The sequence below is a fragment of the Epinephelus lanceolatus genome, chromosome 14, assembly GCF_041903045.1.
Source record: "Epinephelus lanceolatus isolate andai-2023 chromosome 14, ASM4190304v1, whole genome shotgun sequence".
Classification (NCBI taxonomy): domain Eukaryota; kingdom Metazoa; phylum Chordata; class Actinopteri; order Perciformes; family Serranidae; genus Epinephelus; species Epinephelus lanceolatus.
The window spans coordinates 15,491,960-15,517,026 of NC_135747.1; the positions used below are offsets into that span (position 1 = coordinate 15,491,960).

At 40.4% G+C, this 25,067-nt stretch overlaps 1 protein-coding gene across 1 annotated transcript in view; it reads right to left on the reverse strand.

Annotated features, from left to right (window-relative positions):
- thsd7ba (thrombospondin, type I, domain containing 7Ba) overlaps positions 1 to 25,067 on the reverse strand; it is a 243,155-nt gene that overhangs the window by 33,828 nt on the left and 184,260 nt on the right. The window contains exons 15-16 of the mRNA XM_078174396.1: positions 8,940 to 9,206; positions 8,157 to 8,335 (exon numbers count right to left, since the gene is read on the reverse strand). Coding sequence (XP_078030522.1) covers positions 8,157 to 8,335; positions 8,940 to 9,206 — 446 coding nt within the window. The remainder of the gene's footprint in view (positions 1 to 8,156; positions 8,336 to 8,939; positions 9,207 to 25,067) is intronic.

Here is a 25,067-nt window from a genome sequence, read left to right on the forward strand (position 1 = left end):
TGCAACAACTGCACCTTTTAAAAAATCATCCCAGTGAAGAAATGATGAGCATGTATTTAATATTCACCCTGCCACTTGATACAATTTGTTTTTCTAATTAGCAGATAGACGCTGTGATTAACCTTTGTATCTGAAGTAAATGCTGTGGACCATCTGGGTGGCTTGAGGCTTTTAGTGAAGATAGAGAGGCTCCAAAATGTAGCCTTTCTGGGTGGCAGCGCTTCAGGCTGCCTTAACAATATGCATGGTTTGTAATGCAAGCAGACACCTCGCTTTTTGGGCTGGGCCTACAGGGGGAGAATAACACATGCCCAAACACTGCTCTATGTTAATTACACCTCCTTGGCCTTAGGTAGCTCCATCAGCAGTTGGCTCCAAAAGTCTTTCATCCTAATGAAGGAGAGAGATGAGTTTAGCACCGGGTGCACTCAGGTAAGAACAAGAACATTTGTTCCCCTTTATGTTTGTCTGATATTTAGGATTCATCCATTCTTTCTGCTTGTTGTGGGTTGTTGTTGGCTTTTGACGGGCGGATAGCGTGCAGACGGATTAAAGGTTTGATTGTTTTGTATATGTGCAATAGATGATAACGGTTCCCAGATGGTGAATTTCAATTTCTTGAGGAACCCCCTTTCTCTTTAGTGAGTAATCAGCCAAATTCTCTCCCATGATACAAACTCATTAAATAACATTTTGTTCAAATGTTATTCTAAATAATTACTTTTACTCATTTGAATATGCATTTTCTTGAAAAATGCTCACTGCAGACATCGCCTATTGCTCACCCTGTCTCAACTTCACTCAGGCTGCGGCCTATGTGATTCAGATATACCAGAACAGTACATAGGACAAATTATTCCACCGTAAATTAACTGCAAAACCTTGATGTATTGTAGTGTAATGAAGTCTAAAGTGGTGAAGACAATAGTGGACCAGGTCAGTCAAGAGCCAAGCCATGCTACGCTAAGGAAATTAACCAGCAACTACAGAAAAAAAGAGTAAAAACACAGTAATAGGGTGTAATGTACACAGGAAGAAAGCACAGTGATATATACAAAAGTAGAACATGATACATAAGTCAAAACGCGATGCAACAGAGTTGTACTTGTTTACTGCAACACCTCCAAACTGCACTTGTATAAGGTAGAAGGCAAAGCAGCTTTTATTGTTGAATAGCAGCTGTCCTGTCTGCAGTTAACAGCAGATGATGATAATGTTAAGTGAGGCAGAGAACAACACCAGATGTCTACAGACAAACTAAGAGCAAAAAGCTAAATGCAGCTTAAAACACATAGTTGTCTGATAATTCAGATGTAATTATGGTCTGCTTGAGGGTGAGGCTGGTTGTAGAGTCCCATAACAGCAGGAAGGAGGTGTCTCTTCTTATACTGTAGGTGGAGCATCCTGGCACCGAAGGAGCTGCCAGAAGCACTTATGATTCTACGCAGTGGGTGGCAGGTGTTGCACATAATAGATAGTTTGGTCATCACTCTTTCAACCCCACATACGAACCAAAGAGCACCCCAGGACAGAGCCGAACTTCCTCATTAGTTTGACCAGTCTCACTAGGGACTAGTCCACATGTCAGAGTGTCCTTGAGCTACACACTCCTCCAGTGGTTCGGCCAGTACTTCTCTGTATTTAACTGGTGTGGCGATGCAGTGCTTTGCCCTGTTGAAGTCAGCCAGCAGCTCTTGGTTTTAACACTGAGCTGGAGGCAGTTCCACAGCAGATAACACTCAACAAAATCCCAAATTATTCTCCCCCTATTCTTGTGCATCAGCGATACAGCAGACTCAGCTATGACTTGTTTGAAAGCTTTTACAGATAGGGTTTTCCTTCATGATCAAAGGAGACAGAACTCAACACAATCCTCAAGATAATTACTGCCTCATTCCCCCTAATGCACGGCTGGGAGGAAAAACAAAGCGGGTACGTAGCTGAGCTCACCGTGCAGGGATCAAGCCGTCCCAGACTCCTCATATGCTTGGACTGGGAGCTGACCACTGTGTGGCCCCATCAATGTACCACCAAGAGAAATATACTATCTAGTGTGCAGGGGGTATGTGAGATTTTTCAAATGTAAATTTAAGAAATGTCAGTCATGCATAACACCTAAAATAATTATATCACTAAATTGAAAGTGCAACTTATCAAAAACACAGTTAGTGTAATGTTTGTTGTTGAAGGTTGTTGTGTAGAAAATCTGACACTGATGGCCCAGCGCTGTAATGTACCTCTGGCATTTTATTTTCTGCCAAAAAATGTTTTGCATTGGTCAGGAAGCACTTGGGTGAAAAAAAAAATCAAAATCAAAGGAGGTACATTATTTAAAACAGTTTTCTGAAGCACTCATCTACTGAACTGAAGAGGATACTGTAGCTCCACCTGATAAGCAGCATAATGCCGAGCGACATCAGCTTCACAGAAGATAATTTCACTTATTCTCATTACAAGCTCGAGAGTCTTGGCTTGGATCAGGCAAAATCTCCTCTATAAAAAGCAGCACTGATAAACAGCAGATGGCCGTGAGTTCATTGAGTGTGATCACAGTCCAGCAGTTAATTCAGAGTTCAACAAGAGCTCGGCTGTTTAGATTGAATTTATGATATATACACAGCAGAGCAAGCTGTCACAAAGTAATGCTTCACTAATGCTGACAAGAAGTGTGTGAAGAAAATATGAATGTGGTTACCTAAACATGTTGTGTTTTCCTTGCAGCCAATTACACAAGAGATATGTCAAAGGATCTTAAAGCCAATGTGCAAATATTACCCCATATTTACCAAGCCAGGCAAAGAGGAAGTTTACCAAAGAATGCCAAGAAACATGAACACCTCCAAACTATCCAGCGCTCATTTAAGTAGAGAACATTTGCTGCTGTCAAAACCAACAGCATGAAACATCTCAGTATATTTCCTGAGAAAAAAACGACCAAAACACTGGGCATGGGTTGATAGCAGCACCATAAGAGCTAAGCTTGGCAGCCATACCAGCAGGCACCATGACATCGCCCACAAGCAGATATGTGGGAAAGCAATAAAAAACCCTGCACAAATTAATGCCTATAATGAACTGTATCTTACTGTTTTCTAGCCTGTTCTTCTAAACAGGCACCACAGCAAAGCTCAAAGTATTCTGAGAAAAACAGCCAGCAGCATACTAATCTCATAGCTTACTGACATTTGCCAAGTACACAAACATTCAGCTGAACTGAGCCAAGACGACCAATGATGATATGTTAGCACCAAGCAGCAAACGTTTGAACTCAGTGTTGACAATAATGATATGTATACTGTCTAAGATAACATTCAATGATCCTGGGCATCCAACATCATGGGCAGAAAACACTGCCTTGAACTGTGTGTTTGTGGGCAACCACTAATATGTAATTGGTCATCGCTCTGAGTTGCAGAATGCTGTCGGCAGCAGTGAATGTGGAGCGCACACATGATTATATCCTAATGAATCTGTTCTGAAGTAGCATGATCAGAATATTGGCATGCAGGCTTGCTGATTAACATCTATTTAGAGCACCAGCAGCTAGGTGGAGGAAAAGAGTGAGGAGAACAAGACAGAGGAGTGCATTGAAAATGCAGTATAGATAGTGTGAAACACTGTATGTCAAGTGTGAGCATCACTTGAATTGTATGCCTGAAGCTTACAGGCTCGCCATGAAGCAGCGGATGCGTTTTTTTGCCCTTTGATTCAGAGTGACGTTGTTTTCTTAATATTACAATGTGTGCCACATCCTGGGCTGTGAGCAATTTCACTAGTGCCAAAACACAACACCCCTGTTTAACTGTGACATTTAAGCTGAGCCTGTAGGTTTGTGTTTTCACACAATTTAAATCCATATTCAACATGTGATTCACGGGGTTTGCACATGAAAAAGGCATAATTATTAAGTACTGCTAATTATGTGATAATTACATTCCTCTGAACTCTACTCTAACAGATTATTGTTAATAGGGATATTTACCTAAACTACTTAGCAGAAATACATTTACAAATGAGCATTCGCATCAAGGCACAAATGGCCGTGATGCTTATTAGAAGAGTGCGTATTCTCAGATGAAAGCACCTTCTCTCTGTGTACAGTATGTGGCATTCACAGCGCGAAAGCCATCAGCGGAACAGGAAACATAAGGGCAGAGCATCTTTTTCAGCCAAGCTTGTTTCATTTCCCCTCTGACCTGCAGTTGCAACAAGCGGATCAAATGCAACAAGAGTTCAAATGCACAACATATTGATTTTGTTGTATTCCATGAATAGGAGGATGGGATTCTGTGGAAATGAGGATCGTATAAGGGATACTCTGAGAGCAGAAATATATTGAAACTGTAATTGCTGAATTGCTCCACATAACCCCAATTAGTAATTGTCCACACACAACCTGCACTCTCTTTTTGTTTAAAGGCCAAAATAAAGAAAATATAGCACACATAACCAACACATGCACAGCAGCAAAAGTCCAACAAATAAAGCAATAGTAATGACAGTAATGTAATGTAGCCTATTTTACAGTAAGGAAACTTTTTCCCTGTTGTTGCATCCCTTATATAACACAAGAGTTAACTAAAAAAAACTAAAAAAGTGAAAAGGAGAGAATTGTCAGACGCATATCCTCTGTGTCCCATGCCAGCTCATCACCCACACACAAACAAAGGCACCTGTCTTGTAACCTTATAGATCTCTCTCACACAAACACAAACCTCCCACCACACGCAACATATGGTAGAAGAGCCTCGGAGGTGGACAGGAAGGATGTTTCTCCATAGGACAGGGCCAGTGTGGATAGAGTGGAGGCCCCAGGCGTTAATAGAGTGAAAAATAACTATCTGGCTGGCAGACAGTCAAGACAGTTCTGTTCTATTATACGGAAACGTTGCACATACCACTTGGTATCTCAGCATTTGGCGGCAAACACTTGCATGGGGGTTTGATGAAATTCAAATGTCTCCTGTAATTATAGATCCCAATTGTGTGTTCTGCCTTGACATCTGTGAGCTCTCTGTGGCAGTCTCTCAAGGCATCTTATATTCAAATTTGGGCTACAAATAGCTGTGCTGTGAATCAATCTGTGAAGAATTTGTACATTTGCAATATTTGCAGGTACTTTATATTATTAAAAAAACAGTGATATTAAAAGAGTAGGAAGTTTTTGCACACCAGATAGCTGAATATGTCACTAAGGAAGTACTATACTCTTACAAGGGAGTGTTTGGACAATCGAGATAAAAAAAGTTTGAGGATGCTCTAGTGTGACTGCATAAATGGTATGTTTGTAAATAGTATCATTTTAGGCATCTTGCTTTGCTATATTTGTGTTTTTCAGCCCTGTGTCTGTGATTTCCGTAGCCTCGTCTTGGAAGTGTGCCTACGATCGCTACCCTTTTAATAAAGTCCTGACCTCACCTGCACGCTCTGCCCAGAGATGTTTCAAACGTAGCAAAATAAGAAAAGAAAATACAGGCAGAGAGCAGAGTCTCTGCAGATAAATACACAACCACACATTTCTGGTGAGAGGGACTACTTTTGTATGAGTCTATATATTGTTTTTTTTTTTTTTTTTTTTTTTATTAGAAAAATCCTGCATAGTTTATCTTTCAAATAGAGGTGTACCAAATTTAGTAACAGGCACGTCGAGCCACATTGTCCTTAATCAAGACACCAACCTTCTACTGTCAGAATATGCGGCTATTTTTCTGGATTCTGAAATGAAAAATAGTCACTTTGTTCAAACTATAGTGCAGTTAAAGCAATACTTAAAACAGGCTCTGATGGATCATTGTGATGTACACAGTTGACATCATTAGTTACCCTTGCTACACCTGTCAAGCTTTCCCATCTCATATGCAATTAACAATGATAAAAGGGACAGATATACCTGTCAGAATTCTTATTAATTACTGTGGGTCTGCTAAGCTTACATAATTGGCTGAGGAAAGACGGAGGTTATGGTGCTTTATTGTTTGTATTTACAAACAGCACTTTTCACTTTTAGTGTTACAAGAGAAAAGGCTTGTAACGGCTGGTGGAGCTTCACCTAATCTAATAAAAAGCAGGAAGGAACAGCGCAGAGCTATCGTTCGTATTACAGCTTTAAACACACAGCTTCAACAAGTGAAAAAATGTAACTTGACAGGCTGGCTGTGCCAATTAGGGTTGCTAAGCTATGATTAGACAATTGCTGTGCTAGGGAGGGGTTTATCTAATGGTCAACTGAAAACACACCTGCAGTACAGTTAGTTAGTTCCTAAATTATTATGTTCCCATTTGAACTCTGGATTCTGAGGAGGCCAAGGTATCCACAATGACAGTTTTTCCGTGAGATGATGCATGAATTATTCCTCTTGATTGCACTTGCTCTTGATCAACTTTTACCACTGCAGTAAATCTTACAGCCTACCTCATTATCGGCACGTTCACAGTTTACTTTACAGCCCAACTCCTACACAGTCTGTTCGACATTGTGGCCACTTTTGCTCGTTATTTTCATGGTGGCACTTTCTCTCTATCTCTCCCCCTATCTTACTTGCTCACTCAACCATGTGATGAGAGGATGAGTTGCGGTGCACTGTAAATTTCATCTCTGTCAAGCCAGTCAGTTCTGGCCACGGCTCGAGGGGAAACATCTGCTGGTGGGAGCGAGGCCACACTTTGGGTAGAGAGCATTTCACAGTGGGTGATAAGAGAGCAGGGCAGCCATTAGGAATGTGAATATTCTTTGTCACGCTGCACCCTAACAGAGACTAAATGAAGTACTTAGGACCAAATGTAAGTACAAGGGCCTGAGTGGTGAAGTGCACTGGCTCAAGGAGAAAGCAGGGTTTCTTGACAGCATGTCAAGAAGTCACTTGTGACCGTCCAGGAGTTTCCTTGTTTAACACAACAGCAAAGTCTACTGAAAGAGAGCAGAGGTTTTACTATCTTTCCACCCACACTTGGACAGATGTACTTCACTTTAAATGGCCAATTTAATAATGTTAACAATGAGGCCTAGTCCACCCTCAGGATAAATCCGCGAGGGCATTGGCAACAGCGAGCTCCAATTTTAGTGGCGTGGGTTATTACAGGGCACTACTACAGGGGCCATATAGACCTTGTTAGTGGGCACTTAACCATCTGTACACAAATCTCCACTAGAACACACTGAAATATTTCTCACACAGCCGTGCCTCATCTCCATACTGACCTCCACAAACTAAAGTGTCCTTTCAAGCCCATTCAAGCATAGAAGCAGCATTCATAAAACACTTTCCCTCTTTAAACCATGACCCCATGAGAGGTGTGCTGTCACAAAATATTCAGAGCAAGGAATAAAACCTGACTATGGAATATCAAAAGCTCCCATCTGTCCACTTCTCTCTCTCGAACACCCCTTCTTTTTGTTACTTGACACCACCCTGTTTTTATGTCAAAGAAAGGGCATGTCTTGCAAGGCAAATGATGTGGTCTGACTGAAGACACCGGAAAATGAACAGGTCACCCCCAAGTCCGGCTGGCAGATGGGTAATAAACCTTATCATTGAAATGTGAGCAGAATGCCACAACTCCACTGTGTATTTATATGGCAGCGTTGACTGCAAAACAACCACAATATTTTCCAAAAGCATACCGGAGATGTGTAAAAATAGAAATTAAAATGCAAACTACTGCATGCATCATGCTAATGTTCCCAGTAAAAGAATGCTGTATGTCTGTGTAAAACATGGAGCTGTATGGACACTATTATGCAAACTACTTGTCTCATTTAGCACGGCCTCCCTATTACACGTACTATGGTGGTGAACATGAGTGGACTCGGAGTGCAGATTGCCCTCATCTGCATTCTATTATATGTGCCCATGGAAACAATCCAATCTGGGAAGAAGTGACTTGAGAACAATGTAGATGGATGATGAGGTCAACTTTGTTTGGTCTCTTTTGCGGTGTCTCCATTTGAAAACGAAAATGCATTATTCTAATGTCTATAAACTGTACATCAGCAAGTGTTGGACAAAACTACAGTCAAACAATGGCTCAAAATGACTTTTAAAAATAGACTGATGACAAAGACATCAGCATGCTGTCACAATAACAGTTACCTTCCACAATTTGTTTCCCTCTTGTACTGTACAGGAGGCTGTGGATACACAAGCACTGGTGCTTACCTGATTTTTCAAATCCAACTTGGGGCATGGGCGTCCCCCGTTGAAAGCTTTCTCCCTGAGCCACTTGGACCTGATCTTCAACCCGCTGCCACAGGATGCACTGCAGACTGACCATGCTGACCAGTCACTGAGCTTACAGTCTAGGGGGCAAGGGATGTGGCAAATGTCCACCACGTAGCCTGAAATTGAACATTGGCAGACAGGAGGGGGAGGCCTGATTTAGACTTGGTTACCGTCTGCAGTCAGGATCACATTAATAATGTCAGACAGACATGCCACTGGCCTGTGCTCTGCCAGACCTTGGACTTGCTCACTGTGACACCAAGAGCTAATTATCTGACTAATGAGTGTCTCATTCCTACACTGTGCCAACATGGCAGAGTGAAACTGCTTAAGGGTTTTTGTTTGTTTGCCGTCTCTGGATAACTTTATTCACAATTAACACAACTGTCTTTTACGCAGAAAAAAAGAGAAGAATAGGACAAAGATGAAGAAAATAAACACTTCAAATAACCGCCACCTACAAGATGGCATTGCGATAGATAATTAGGGTTTCACCAATATCACAATTTCTGATTATTCTGACTACTAATGTCTAGCCTACACACTGGGAAGTACTGAATGTATTAAACTAGCTTGGTAGAGGTTGTTGAGAATGGGGACGCCACTCGTCACTAATTGGTTCAAGCAAAACACAACGTCAGACTGAAAGAATGAAGTGAAACAACACATTTTACACTAGTGAAATGTGTAGTACCTGCAGTATACTTCTGTGAGTCCTACCTGAGTCTGTACAGGGTATGGGGTCGACTAGGTGCCCCTGCTGGTCGATGCAGGCCACAGCTCTGTAGCGCAGACCTTGGCCACACTCCCTCACCTCCCTGTGGCTCATCCAGCCCTGCAGGGACCCCGGAGCTGAAGGATCAGGGAGAATGCAAGCAGACCAGTTTCCATACGGCTGGGACAAAAATTCATCACAGGGACAAGCCTCCGTCTCTTCTAGTGGATATAACTCCTCATTCAGGCAATGCTCCTTCTTTTTACTGCGACCTGAAGAGATGATGGACAAAGCAATGGAAAGTTACTGTGCACTGGGTGGTTGATAAATGCCGAGCGAATAGGGCTTAAAGCTTACTTTTTTCCCATGGTGGAATAGAGTATGAGCTACTGAATGCATAAATAGATTTATTGTTTGATTAAAACATCAGTTCATAGAGAGCCAGAAAGACTGCAGACTGGAACGGCAAAGAAGGAATTCTGATCAAAATATGAATAAAACTATAAAGTACAATGACGTCTTTTGTTTCTTTATTTATGATCATTCATAAAACATTCACAATCTCACAATGTCAACGGGTCAGCAAACTAGATTACAAGTAAACCATAAATTGAGCATAAATTATTCATTTGTGTCATTGCGACTGTCAATGACAGCGGCCGCATGCAGGAACCAGCAGTCCATCATTTACTTTCTTTATGTCGACCCCATTGTAAAAAGAGCAGAGCCTAATGAGCATTATACAGCAACACTGTGTGACGAAATTAAAGAAGAACACGGTAAGATGACACATTATTATCACATACTTTGTTAGCAAAAAAATATTAAAGACAAATCTGTCAGTTTCGGAAAAAAAGTGACATTTTAAGTAACAACAGCAATATAAACTGAATAAATGGAGAGTAGGACTTTTTTGCAGTGGAGCTGCTTCTATAATAGCATCATAGTAAGATAATATATAGTGATGGCAATAAAGCAACAATGAGTCCATTCAAATACTTGCTCAAGTAACTCCGAGGTTTTCTGTGGTATAAATATGTATTTCATGTGGTTTTAGCCTAATATAATATTTTACCTCTATTGCAATGTGCATTTAAATTACGTTAAATTTGCACTGATAAAAAAAATCTATTAAATCTTTACTGCAAAGTTTTAGCTTGCCTTTTTTTCATTTTTAAACAGGCTGTTAAGCATAAATATGTTTACTACTTTTCCCATCTGGTCCCAACACTGGCAAAGAGAAACAGACAGCCCTTTGTAAACTTCTGGTTACATAACACAAGTTGTTGCCAAGGTATGGAGGCTGGATTCGTGTACTCTTCCTCATGGTTTGACTTTTTTGCATTTAGAGGAAACTATCATAACAAATTAATAGCCAATCATTCAACAGTGCTCTATGGCCAGTGGCAAGGAAGCCCTTCTCCCTGTAATGCATATTCAGAGAGCTCTCTAAATGACCCCCGGGAATGATTAGTGCTATTTGAAAGCATATTAAACTTTAATTTTTCTCTTTATTTTGAAGCCCCTTAAGGGAATGGTGCACACTTAATGCCTGTGCTACGTCACTAAAGCTAAACTCTCTGAAGGTTAGACCTGGGTAATTGTTTTTCTACATAATATCGAAACAACACATTCCGTGTAAGTACAATGCAGAATACAAACACGATTATCATTGTACTCTATTGAAACACAATTTCTATATTTCTAACCTTTAGTATGTCATCTGTATGCAAATGCCCCAGATTAAGGCATAGCACGTACAGCACAGACATTGTGTGCTACCATGAAGACCCGAAAGAGTAAAAACTGCTGCAGCTTAGTGGTCTCCCACTGAGGAGGAAACACAGGAGGACAAGTTCTTTCCCTTAAAAATCTCTCACCTGCTTTTCCTCCTGATGTACATTTATTCCCTTTCTTTCTTTTCCATCCATGACTTCTCACCAGAACACAGTGGTTGCTGTTTATTATTAATGATTAACGGTACACAGAGGGCTTTTGATTCAAGGGGTTGACAAAAGTAGAGAAAAAGCAGACAAAGAGCTGCACAGATATCCACACGCCGTTATATCATTAGTCACTGAAGTTCGGTTTAGGAGTTTTTTCGTGATTAAGTGCTGTAAATCTTTTTTTGGTGGACCCACTTTCACTCAGTGTGCCTCGTCTCATTTGACACCGCTTAATAATTTTGTAGTTTTAATGATCACCTCGCTTTTTTTTTTAAAGAAACTGCAGCAGACGTTTCAGCTCCCAACTTCACATTTCTTCCGTTTCTTTAACAACTGCGACAGAGCTCAGATCTCACTGCACGAGCAGAAACCTCACCACGCTGCTTTGGATAGTCTCTTGACTATACTGAAGTCACTGTGTCAGTTTTACAGCGTTCTACAAAATTTAAATAGTCAATCGTCAAATTAATTTAGGAAAGACTGGCAGAAAGGATTCAATTACACACAGAGTGGGGAAAATATTCACAGTAGCTCAATAAATGCTAGTCACACTTTGGTACAGTTAAAGGTTGAGAATATCTCTCCCATCAGGAAGATCTAAGAACCGTCAGAGGTTACAAACTTTTTCGGGGTCATTTATTTTTTATTTTTGATATTTATTTTTTATGTTTTGCCAAGGCTTTTTATAAAGACTTTACCCTGCACCTCTAACCATGCTATTTGGGGTGGTTGAGCCAGCTGGAGTGGAGGGCAAGTAACAATTTCTGGCCATCTCTCTCTCCACTGCTAGCCAGAAAACTGCTGCTACAATTCTGGAAATGTGAGAAGTCCCTAATGTTTGATATGTGGCTGAAGGAATTAGGTAATGTATTATATTTCTAAAAAATTGGATTTGTCAAACAGAGAGGGACTCTTTAAGAAAATCAGGCAACCTGTCATCAGTCTGATTGAAAGATTGGAGTGAATGTTTAGTGATCCGACAGGTTAACCCCGTCTCCTTTATATTACGTCTGTACTGAACTGCTCTCTTAATTATGTTGTTGTGGCAACATAATCACTGTCTGGAGTACGTTTAGGGACAGCATTTCTGACAGTTAACAAGTCACTACATTCATGTACTGCTTAGGCTTCAAGAAGGAAGTGGTTGTGCACATGGACCGCGGAACGCATCTGAACAAGGGGGCGCCATAATTTCAAGTCACGCGGAGGGGGTGGGGGGGGGGCATATGTATTGAAACAGACTGACGTATTAAATAACGTTGCGGAGCACTTTTTTTATTCCGACGCCACACAGTCACATCTACAGTACACGCATGAACACGAACACATGCTTGCTCAGATTAACCCCTCTGATCCCACTCTAACATTCACACGCAACAGGCCAAGCCTATTTACACATAAACGCACAGATGAAACTATAGCAAACAACAAAGTACATCCAGTCCACAACCACAACCAAAACTCATCTTGCTGCTTTGAATCTAAATCAACATCATATTTATTATCATCATCAAGTCAGCACTCATATCAGACTGATGTGCAGAGCCGCACACACACGCACACACACACCCAACAACAAAACAAGCGCAGCTGTGCAGTTACTGAAAAGTAACCAGACCACTGAATTTCTGACCATTACCGCCCGCAACCGCAATGTGTATGTCCACTCCCGCCCGCTCCCGCAAAACTCTGAGAATTTATGCCTGCACAATAATAGAGATGCATTGATTTTGTGTCTTCTCCCGTCCAGCAGAAGAAAACACGTCATTTTATAGGCTATTAATAAAGAGATTCATGGGGTTGTTTGTTTCGTTGGTCTGCATGTCTTTTGACGCACTGGTCAGGAATAGCGCTCCTATTTCGTTGTTTTCATTTAGTTTTTAATGACATAAAGGCTGTTTCATATTCTATTCTCCTCCTCTGTATTTATTTATTTTTCTACCTTTATATAATCACGCAGTGATTGAGGTTAAGGCAAGCCCGGCGCCAGGATGAAGTTACTGAGGGGGCAGTTAAAAATTACGAGGGGGCAAATCTTTATTATGCAGCATAGGTTCACACAGTGAGTTATAAAGAGCGCGCAGATGTGCGTAATAGTCAACCGTAATGACAGCTCATCGCCGGTGAAACACAATAAACTGCACGTCTTCTTTCATGTTTGTCTCATGACAGTTGGAGCTGACAAAGAGAGAGACAGACAGACAGATAGACAGACAGGTGGCGCAAGCGGCAAATTGGTATGAAAGCTGGGTCAGGGCATATTCGTCCATTTATGAATAAATATGGAGTGGAAATGCTCATGCATGTGCACCAAATTCCTGTGTTGACATCCTGTCGCTAGGCTACATCTTCTTCTTCTTCTTCTTTTTCTTCTTCTTCTACTGTTTAATGGGGACCCGCAGACACCCAGCGGGACCCAATCCCAATGCAGCCCTCTATGTCAGAGTGCAAAAGTTACCCGAGCCATGGCCCCCCTGGCCCCCCTGGTTCCGCGGTCTATGGTTGCGCAGGATGGGTGACATACACAGTCACCCATCCTGCGCAACCACTTTGGGTTTGTGTCCAGACTCTTGTCTTAGGTTTAGGCAACAAATGCACTTTGGTCTTTGTAAGTATGAGTGAATACTACTCCACCTATTTTGGTGGACAACAAATGAAATACTATGTCAGTGAGCATTTTACTGATGCATTCTGTATCAACACTTTTGTGACTTGACAGGTATGTTAATTATCAACATTTCCTCATCATGTAAATGGAAAACATAATTCACTTGGCTTTACGTGTCCCTATAAACATATTTGCTGTTTAAAATTAGTTGTATAATTATCTGTGCCCTTTCCTATTTTGTGTTACTGCCAACGTTTTATGTTCAACGTTGTCTTGTCCCAAGCATTTGTTGTTTTTGTCCTCTGTTCAGTTGTATTTCCTGCTCTCAAAATCAATCAACAGATGTTAAAAATATTAAGATAGAATCATTTCATGATTTCCCATAATGCTTTTGGCAAAACACAAAATGTCTTGTGGGTGTCTGTGATCAACTGAGGCTTCTTTTGATGACGAATTTTGGTGACGAAATGTGTCTGATTTTGATTTGATACTATTTATTTATTGCAAATATATGAAAAAAAAAAACAGTAAAGATATAGCAAACCCTCAATATACAAATTTTCTTTAACAACAAATTAAATATTTACAAAAAGGAGAAGAAGAAATAAACACTTACATGGCTCCACCCCTTACTGTAAAGTCAAATGTGATTATAGCTACATTAGAAATATCATGTCATTAACATTACTCAATGGACATTAAAAAATGGACAGAGAGAGGCATTATGGACTGGCAGCAATTTTTCATATACAGCCCAAAACACCAGCTCCAACTCTTTTGTCTAATGAGGGTGAAAATGTATTTTTCATTTCAAGCTGAAGACCTCCATTAAGACTTCCATTATGACTATTACAGCTAACCTCTAATACAGTTCACTTCAGGCTTCAAATAATTAGTCCTGTCCATTATATCTGATGAGTATTAATAGAAGATCATGAGTAGAAAAGTTACATAACAGCTGAAAGGCATGTGTTCCTCTCAGCCACTGTCACTTTTAATATCTGGACAAGTAACAGATTCAAACTGTCAAGCTGTCCGACTGCTGAAAAATCTCTCTCATGATTGATCGTGTGCTTTGCATCATTGAATAGTATTATATAAGAGAGCTATGGGGTTCTGCTCTCAACAGCTATCAATATGCCGCTGTCATCAACATGTTAGTGTTGCTATAGTACATTGTTTTCAAAAAATTAAAGTCAACAGCACATCTTGATGTACATGTCAACACTAACCAAATAATGCATTTGATAGGACCACCAGCCCTGATGCAGGCTTTGCATTCAGCTCAGAGTATGTAGTAGAAAAAGAAAATCCAAGTGAATGCAACTGGCTGGACTGGAGGTTGGCAGATAAAAGCATTGACATATCTTTATTTTATTTCACTGTTTTGCAATGCAAAACGCAATTCAGATGTTCAGATTCTTGACAATTTCACTATCCAAGAACAATTCAAGACGATGATCTCAAACCACCTCTGTGTGCTATTGTTTTCACTGCGCTTTGTTCTCCCTGTGTATTTTTCTGTATCATCGCAAATGAGGGAGGCCTCAGTGTTTTTAAGGCTTAAATAAAGATTTTATTGAATGAATTAGACATTGTCTCTTGAATCCTTGACTGATGAAATCCAGGGCATAGAATAGATTACATTAACTGAAGAGCTAAACCCGATAACATGACCAACTGAAGGAAAAGAAAGTCAAACCTAGGGATAAATTGCATTACCTTGGGCAATCCCTTCACCTTTCATGTAGCACCATCATCAGGTCAAAATTTTAATGTTCAATACTCTGATTTATGATCAAATACCTGCAAAACTAATGACATTCTCACCATCCTGTGATCCTAACCTGTGTGTAGTGCTAATTAGCTAATGATAGCATGTTTAAGTGCTAAATTATGATGCTGACATCGCAAAGGTATCTGCTAAACATCAGCCTGTTAGCATTTAGATCAAACATGTGCCTAAGCACGGCCTCACAGAGCTGCTACAACGGCAGCAGACACATTGATCTTGTGAATATATTACATATATTAGCAATGAACCCACAAACTGGCTAATATTAATTAAAATTTTATAAAAATACCATTATCAACCACATAATTCATGCTATTTCGCACCACCACATACTGGAATAATTCTCTCCATAAAGAGAGACTTTTGTGAAGAGTGGCCACTGCGGCCTAATTCCTCAGAAATATCTTGAGTGAGTTGCTTTAATAACATTAACATTAGACGAAATGACTGAGAGGAAGTGAAATGGAACCACAGTAACACAAATTCAAGACAATGATCTAGTTGCGTCCATTTAAAGTTTGCTAATGTTTGCTAACATTAGCCACCACAATAAGCCACTGGTCGTACCGAACAAACAGCAAAGTCTCTCAGTGTAATGAATTGAGGAAGGGCATGTGTTATTATGTAGGAAGCTGACTTTTTATTTGTAAATAGGATTGTGTTTTCTCTCAAAGGTTACATTGTTTTGCCGCTAAAGGAAACGAGATGTTTATGCCGTGTTGCTTTGGGTGTGGTTCTTGTTGCCTAGTTAAAATTAATTCTGCTGGTCCCAACAGAACAGAGCCAGTCAAAACTGCAACATGCACAAATGTCCCCAAATAATAGGCAAATTAGTACGTAACTGTCAAAACTAAAGTAAACACCTTGTTTCTGTACTGTAAAATAAGTGTTAACAGACTTCCTTCACCTGAGCCAGATGGAGAGCGAAAGATGCACATATCTAACACTTTCTTTCTGTTTCTCTCTCTCTCTTTCTCTCACACACACATTCACACCCACACACACACACACACACGCACAGAGGCTGGTGAAAGAGTTACACTGCAGTCTGCTAATCCCGCTACACTTGTGCACCCCTATTTGTTTCATGGAGCCTGGGTGTTCTCAACCTCTCGTGTGCCCAGTGAGCAGCCCATCTGTTTCTGTAGTGGGTCTGATTGCAAACATTCCTCACAGAGTGTGAAGTCACTGCCATCGCACGGCAATTCACCAACAATCTGTTCAATCTACGCCGCTGCTGGTGGTTGATTGTAGAGTGCCAGTGCAACATCACTTCACTTTTACAACAATATTTCTGGTGGCAGCGCCACATATTCCAACCAAACAATCTGCAATTGTCTGCAATATCCAACTTGTTTTAAGATCATGCATTTTAATTAAACATAATGTTCAAAATGATCTCTGTTTAATATTTGTTGATGCTCCACTTAGCAGCCATAATACTGTGGAGTCCTCTTTGTCTCTGCAAAACTGCCAGAAGTGTGCTGAAAAGCATCTGCAAATGTGAGTGACTGAATGAGCTTCAGCTCGCTGTGGAATGGCAAGGCCAAGGATGAATTAGCTTCACAAAGATGTCAATACAGAGACAATAGATGATTGATGTCCCCTTCAGGGAAATGTCAGCATGAACCTTTTCTCCACTTGCTGTCGGTCGTCTGTTTGACTCCAGTTTTCAAAACTGATAAAAAACACAATGGATGGTCTAGAAACACAGTCACTGCAAAATGACGTTGCATTTTGGATCTGCAATGCTTAGTTTTAATAATTAGTATGACTGATTCATGACAACCCTGTCTCCCAGAAATTATGTCTGTATATTACTAAATTGCTTTCATAATTATGTTGCGGTGACATAATCACATAATTGCTGCTTGGATCATATACAAAGACAAAGTTTCATTCACTAAAGGAAACACAACATTTATGTATAGTGCTAGATTCACAAGGAAGTGGTCAGGGTGGGTGGCAGACATACAAAGTAAAGGACTGTGACACCAGAATCCCAGGTTAATGTCTAGACTTCTGTCAGGGGTTACATTTAGGCAAAAACACTTTGGTTAAGACTAGGGAAAAAATCTTGACTCTTAATTCAATTTTTATTAAAAAAAATAATAATAATAATAAAGAATAAATAAATAACGGTGTTGTCACTACGAGTAGATAGTGTACTGCAACACTGCCTATTTTGGTGGAAAACAAAATACTGTACATTGTCAGTAAACATTTTGCGACTTGCCAGTTATGTTATTTAACAACATTTCATCATTATGTTAAAGGAGAAGTGTGCAAGATTTTGGGAAATATAGTGGCATCTAGTGGTGAGAATTGCAGATTGCAACCAGCTTAAACTTCTCCCAATTAGGATTCCTTCAGGGTTCATTGTTCAGGAGGTTTTTACCGGGAGCCAAATCTTTTGCAGTGTTGTCTTCCTCTCCAAAACAAACATTCTTGGTGATTTACACCACTGAAACCACAGAATAAAGCAGATTCACATAAAAAGACACTGCTAGTCGCAGAGGGGCTTCTAGCTACATTGGCTGATGCGAAATGGCCCTATCTGGACCCAGTGTTGGGTTTATCAATTCTGGGCTACAGAAGAAACATGGCAGTGCAACATGCTGATCTCCATGAACCAGGACCTGGTCCCTATGTTGATATAAAACGGCTCATTCTAAGGTATTGAAAACACTATGATTATCTTAAGGTGATTATCTTACTATATCTTACTATATAATGACGAAAACAAATCTACTGTTTGTATTTTTGCTGTACACACATAGGCCGTAAGGTGAACACAGTTATCGTTTCATCTCATTCAGACATCTGGGGACTACACGATCTTTACTTCATAAAAAAGATCGATACATGTTCAGCTAATCAGCGGGAGTTCGTAGCTCATAACCCCACAAGAGTCCTGTGATCGGGGTCGTAATTCGGCACTTGTTCCGTCTGAGCGTAATGATCAGTTCCGCCTGAGCGTAATGATATTTGATACACGAGTGGTGGCACGGCCGTCACGTGATCGCGCTACACCAATAAGGTACCCGCATGTCGCCATGGTTTCATTCAGCAGAGGAAAACAGACCCGGAAGTCCTCAAAAGTGAGCAGAAATGAGCTGAAACTGCGCTATTGACATCGCCGTGTCCATGAAACACGATGAGACAAATAGACAATAAGGTGAACTAAGCAAAAATGTCTTAAAACACATTTGATTCAATACCTGGGCATAACCGACGTATTATTACATAGACAACATAGCTGTCCAGTATGGAATACAAGAACGGCCATGTATTTTGTATCTCTCCCTGCCTGCAGGGCTGAGGGACTGTTTGCGCTTTTACGCATGGGTCGGTCATGGTCAGTGGCGCACATGACTCGTGCTACAGACGGACGGACGGACGGACAGACCACGTATCTAAAACAGGTAATAGCTACATCTGGCTACATCTTTCCCACATCAAATATCCGTGATCACCTACCGGATCTCACCGCGGATGCTGTGATTTGATGGCCCGGTACTCATTGTAGCCCACTCTTATAAGACCCAATGATAATAATAATAATAATAATAAGCTACTGTGGACCTATATGCCATGCCTTTTAATGAAATTACCAGAGGAGTTCGCTGAAAAGTAAAGTCCTGAATTCCAAATAGTAGCCTGGGCGTTTATTTCACAAAATCGATTTTGACCCCAGGTGTTTAAAAGAACCAGGGGCTATTTGCTCAAGGCTTTTTTTTTTTTTTTTTTTAGGTTTTTTTGCACCGACATGCACCAGGCCGTTATTTGGTTACAGTTCCTGTCCAGTATGTTTTAGTGCAAAAATACTGTATAAATGTAGGAGTGAGTTCTTGTACAAAAATCTCTAAACGTTTAGAGTGGGTAATTTTTTTCGTGTACACGTGTTTCACCGCTGGGTGGTGCTATTGCATTATACCAGTAAAGCCCCAGTTATCTGAATACCAACCAAATGGGCCATTTAACCAACAGTTACAGGCCACCACACCGAAATATCGCCATCCCGACGGTCCGCCATCCCCAATTCTGGTCCCTGAGTCCTGACAGTAAACTATGGCGAGCCTGTAGAAGCTGTATTTCCCATGCATGTCAGCTATTTTCACCGGGGACGCACGCCAGTAATTCAGGCTGACATTACCTGCTTTTAAGCGAACTCCTCTGGTAATTTTATTAAAAGGCGTGGCATATAGGTCCACAGTAACTTACTATTATTATTATTATTATTATTATTATTGGGTCTTGTAAGAGTGGGCTACAATGAGTACCGGGCCATCAAATCACAGCATCCGCGGTGAGAGGACACGGAATTGTGTGCGCTTTTACGCACGCGGGTGTAGGTGATCACGGATATTTGATGTGGGAAAGATGTAGCCAGATGTATTACCTGTTTTAGATACATGGTCTGTCCGTCCGTCCGTCCGTCTGTAGCACGAGTCATGTGCGCCACTTCACCACCGACCCGTGCATAAAAGCTTACTTTTACGCACGGGTCGGCTTACTTAATTATTTTCCATTTCTGCCATTATATCTCCCTAAATCCACACTGGACATTTAATAGAAAATATAAACAAATGCTGAACAAAAAAGTCACATATAAACAGAGAGTCTAGGGGACAGGGCTGCTCATGAGTATTTGTTCAGGAACTTAAATCTCAGTGAAAATGGAGCACATTAGAACATTTTCTGACTGTGTGAAGCTACTAACAAAGGGGATCATTTTCAGTGTAGTATGGAAAGTTATGTACAAAGAGAACTAGGTGTGACTTGGTGTGAAAATTTGACTTGAAACTTTTACCGAAGACATACCAAAAAAAAAAAAAAAAAAAAGACGATTCTGACAGTGACAAGAGAGCATCTAAAAATAGTTACGATCTGTGCTCACATTGCTTACACTTCATAACTCATAATATTATCAGACTTTATATCGCTACATATAGTTTCTAATTCCACAAATAACAATATCTATACTATAGCTCACAATGCAAGTCAACAGTCCCAGAACAGTCATGCCATAAAGTCTCTCTATTCTGCTGTAGCCCAGCTTTACTGTAACATAATGCCTGATAGTAAAATCCATGTACTGTGAGATAGGTGCATAATAAATCCCATGCAAATCCTCTCCCTGCACTCCAGCTTTGTGCTACACCTTCAAGTTTTATAACTTTTTTCCCCCTCATCTTTCCTGGAAGTTCTAGTAGATTCCAACCAATCAAGTACTGGAACAATCTTTATTTTTATGGCACATTTAATAAAATCAAATGCAATATAACTACATACAGTAAATCAATTAAATGATATAAAACCATAAAATAACAGCATACCATCAGACAGTATAAGAGGAGAAACAAAGCACGTAAAGTAGAGAATACACAAGAGCAAAAATAAAACTGAGCAATACAATAAAATACATTCACTTTCTATAGAATGTTGACCATTAGAAGTGCAGTATTTCTATAAAAGGCCAGGCTAAAATGATACGCATGAGGTACTTAAAAGCTTAGTCTGACAAAGAAGACAGTCTGAGCAATTGTGAATGGCTCAGTAACAAAGCTGGATAGTGTAGCTAAACCATTTATCTGCAGTTAAGCTCTCACAGACACACACACACACATATAAACTCTGCTCTCTCATCTGAAGCACAAATCATTCACAGAACTTAAAATCTGAACACCCGTACAACATTCAACAAGCTACCTGAGAGGAAGATATTAGCTACAACTTGATACTCGCCAATAAAGCGATGGGAAAGATTATTTATCCATGTATCATTTTTGAAACATTTCTCCACCCAAGTCAAGCTGCCCTTTATTCTGACAGGAGACAGATTCTGATTAAAGTAACACCTGCATTAATGTGCATTGTTTAAAACTCAAGAAATCATTATCCTATCAATGTTAAGACATCAATTTAATTAATATAAACACACTAGAAGACTGGCATTCTCTGTGCTGTTTTCAGCAGAGTAAACCAGGTTAAACTTTTCACAGCTCTTGACAAGGAGCGACAACATAATTGCAACAGGAACCAACCAGTATTTACCGAGAATGAGATCTTCATTTTGTGTTTGCTGATATACAGTAAGGTAGGAAGAGGCTTTCAGTCCTCTTCACTGTGGCGTCATTTATTCATTGTAAGCATATTGACATATCAGTATCAGTTAAAAATGATATATGATTTTTTTTTAAATGTTATTTGCAGCACATTTAAAGACTTCTCCCAGGGATCCTATTACTCTGTAAAGGCTGTGATTGCTACGGTGGCTGAGAAGCCTGCACATCCAGCGTATACTTCACTTATTGTAGGGTTGTCATCAATTTTGACTAAGTTGTTTAGGGGTGTGTCACAGCATGCATTTATCAACCAACAGGGAAGAGGCACCTCTGCCCACTCTATCACAGGGCTAATACAAGGCGTATTGATAAGCCCAGTCCACTATTAGCCAGCCAAAAAGAAAGAGGAAAGTGATAATGTCAGCCTGGTATTCAAGCATATATTGGGAAAGAGGTGGTAGAGGTGCAGTGATGATGTGTATTCTAGAGAGACCACCAGTCTATCAATAGACAGATACACAAAGACAGACATATTCCTACAGTATGGGCAATATACAATGGTGGCCCTTTCACTGAATAGAGCTTGAAGGCTTCACACCGTAAATCAATGCAACCTCTGTGCGCTGTTCATTGTGGCCACCGGCTGCTCAGACATAACGATAACTCGGTCTCCTCCTGCCAATTTCAACACAGATTTTTTTTCATGTTCCTTCTCTCCACATATAGTCCTCTTAGTAGTGCAGTGGTTGTTGAGTGGCCACCAGAGAGCTTTTGTGTTTTGACAAGATAAGGATACAGCGTGTTTCGGGGTTCATGTGACATTGGAAAACTCGCCCATCTCCCCCAGAGAGCAGGTGGGAGCTGGGGAGGGGGGCTGCCATTATTTAGTAGGCTTTGCTATGTAGTAACATTGTTGTGGCCTTATGTAATATTTCAAAATACTAGAAGTAGTAGTATTAGTAAGAACAGTAAAAGATAAACATTTAGATTTTTCTTCTTCCCCCATTTGTGGTGCCCCCTATGGATGACGGCACCCTTAGCATTCGCCTATACTGCCTATGCTACAGGCCGGCACTGGCAACATAGAATAATCACTTCACCCAATCTGCATTTCTGTAGACTGTGGGAGGCAGTCGTAGCACCTGGAGAAAACCTGCATGGCATAAACATGCAAATTTCTCACAGAAAGGCAGCAGCAGCCCTGTGCTTTAAAGTACCAGTGCTAAAACCTGAGCTGTTCATGCTGCCCTTATATAAATAAAATGATACAGTTATGCTCTCATTCATACCACTGGGTCAATTTACAGTGTCCAGCTCAAGTGGCTCATAAAGTATTTTGGACATCAGTTGGAAAATGCTCTACACAAAGCCAAACAATAACATAGGCTTCTGAGAGAGACACTGTACTGCAAAGGTGTAACAGCAAATATGTAAAGTACAGGGTTTCCATATATTTTCATGGACACAATTTCAAAACTTTTTCATGACTGTTCAAGAACCCATAATAAAAAAAATGTTTTCTTGCCCCACTTGTGGGGCGTTTTTCAAACATATCAGAATCAAACTATATTCAAACATAATTTCAGTTAGTTGGCATACGTGAAGAGGGAGAAAGAACGCAGAGAGAAAATGAAGAAACGTATGAGATGGTAAAACAAAACATTCAGTACGTTTACATGCAGCTTGAGAAAATTTAATTATTGGCTTAGTCTGACTGAAACCGGACTTTTAAATGCATGTAAACAGCTTAGTCCGACTGAAACTGGACTATCCCTTGCTCGACTAACACACCTAAATAATTCTATTGACAATCCAACTATTGCTGCATGTATCCACTTAGTCCGACTGGAGACGAACCCGGCGTTCTGAGCATGCACCACTTTTTCTTTTGCAGGCTTTCACCCGGAAGAAGAAGGAGGTGATGTAGCAGCAGTTCGGTATATAGCAGTGCAGTAACTCCCGGAAAAACAAACAAACAAACACCATAGCGACTGAGAAGCACAAGATGCACTATTGGATGGACGAGGAAACTACATTCATGCTCCGCCATCTTCATTGGTCATTAGCATCCTCTTCTGGTCAGCCAGAACTAGTTCAATACGCGCTATATTAAAAAGGACAGAGCGCCACCAATCGAGGCGGAGTCAGATGTACTTGGTCAGAAATTCGATTTTCTCTTCTGCATGTATACTCAGACAAGAAGTCCAACTTGACTGATTAGCCGAGCTATGAGCCTAGCTCGACTACTGCATGCATGTAAATGTACTGATTGTCTCACATTGGTACATATAAGAATGACGTTACGTCAGCTACAGAAAATAAATTTGCTGTATATCACGTTACATTGAAGGTTATCCGTGGAAGATTACTGTAACAATTTCATTAAACAAAACATGACTTTCAATGATTTATACAAATTCCATGACTGTTCCAGGCCTGGGAAATGTAATTATGAAATTCCATTCCAGGTTTTCCATGATTGTGGGAACCCTGAAAGTATAAATCCAGTGACTTGTGTGTGTGTGTGTGTGTGTGTGTGTGTGAAGGAGAGGGGGCTGACGCATGGCTGCTCATTTTATGTCTTCCTCCTTTCAGACTCTTAATTTGTTTTGTTTGTAAACACACGAGTGTTGCGGGTAATAAATGGCGTGATGCAAGGAAGGTTGCTGAAAAACCAGGAAATCACCTGTCATAATGTGCTTTATGCAAACTAGATAATTAGATTCCTCGTGTTGTGTAATTTGTGTAGCACAGACATCTTGCCAATTTCAAACCTTATTTCCATGTATTAGTAATAGGGCTGTTATGTTTATAGCACTCACAGTATTTGCCCATGTTTACTGTATGAATAGTGTAGCAGCCTTTGGATTTAGATAGGAGATTTTTTTTCTTCTCACCACTTGTAGGAAATCCACGAGATGTAAACTATAACTGAACAGCATCTTGTTAAGCAGCCTTTTGGACCATCAACATGACCTTCAGTTTAGACATGCAGTTTAGACATGAGTGTACTGCAATATGGTTTAAGGAGGTCAAGGAAGTGGATGTCTTGGTACAGCTACCACATACTAGAGCTTAAAAACCACAGTAGATTTGCTTTCCATCAATTCACCTGACAGAGAAATTAAAGAAAAGTGTTAAAGTTAATATGAAAGAGTTGAAATATGGAGCTATAATGCCCATTACAACCCACTGAACACACTATTCCCAAATAAAACCCACCACAGAGCTCAGTCTGATTTCACGTGTTGGATTCTAAGAGAATTATAGAAGGAGACGGGGTATGTTTACTACAACCCCTCCGGCATAGGATCAAATATTCATGAAGACAAATAGTATCCAGCCTGGTCTGCAACCACAGCATGTAATTCAGATTTTGCCATCTGCACTGAAATAGGGGATTACAAGCTGTGAGAGACCTAATTTAGACCTGACATAACACTACAGGGACAGTAGGAAGTTACAGTAACACAACCAGAAAAGAGGTTAGACTGGAAAGCAGTATGTATGTCAAAGCACAGGGGCTTTTCAGCACACAGAGAATATGCTGTCATGACAACAACCCTGAAGATCAAGACATGTAGTTGAGTTAGTCATAGAATGAGTGTACTTTATGTTTCCAGTAGTGGTTCATAGGTTCTAGTAGAGCATTGCCACTGGCTGATGGAGATGTAACGCAAGGTAAACAGCAACCCATGTGGACATCACTCCAATGT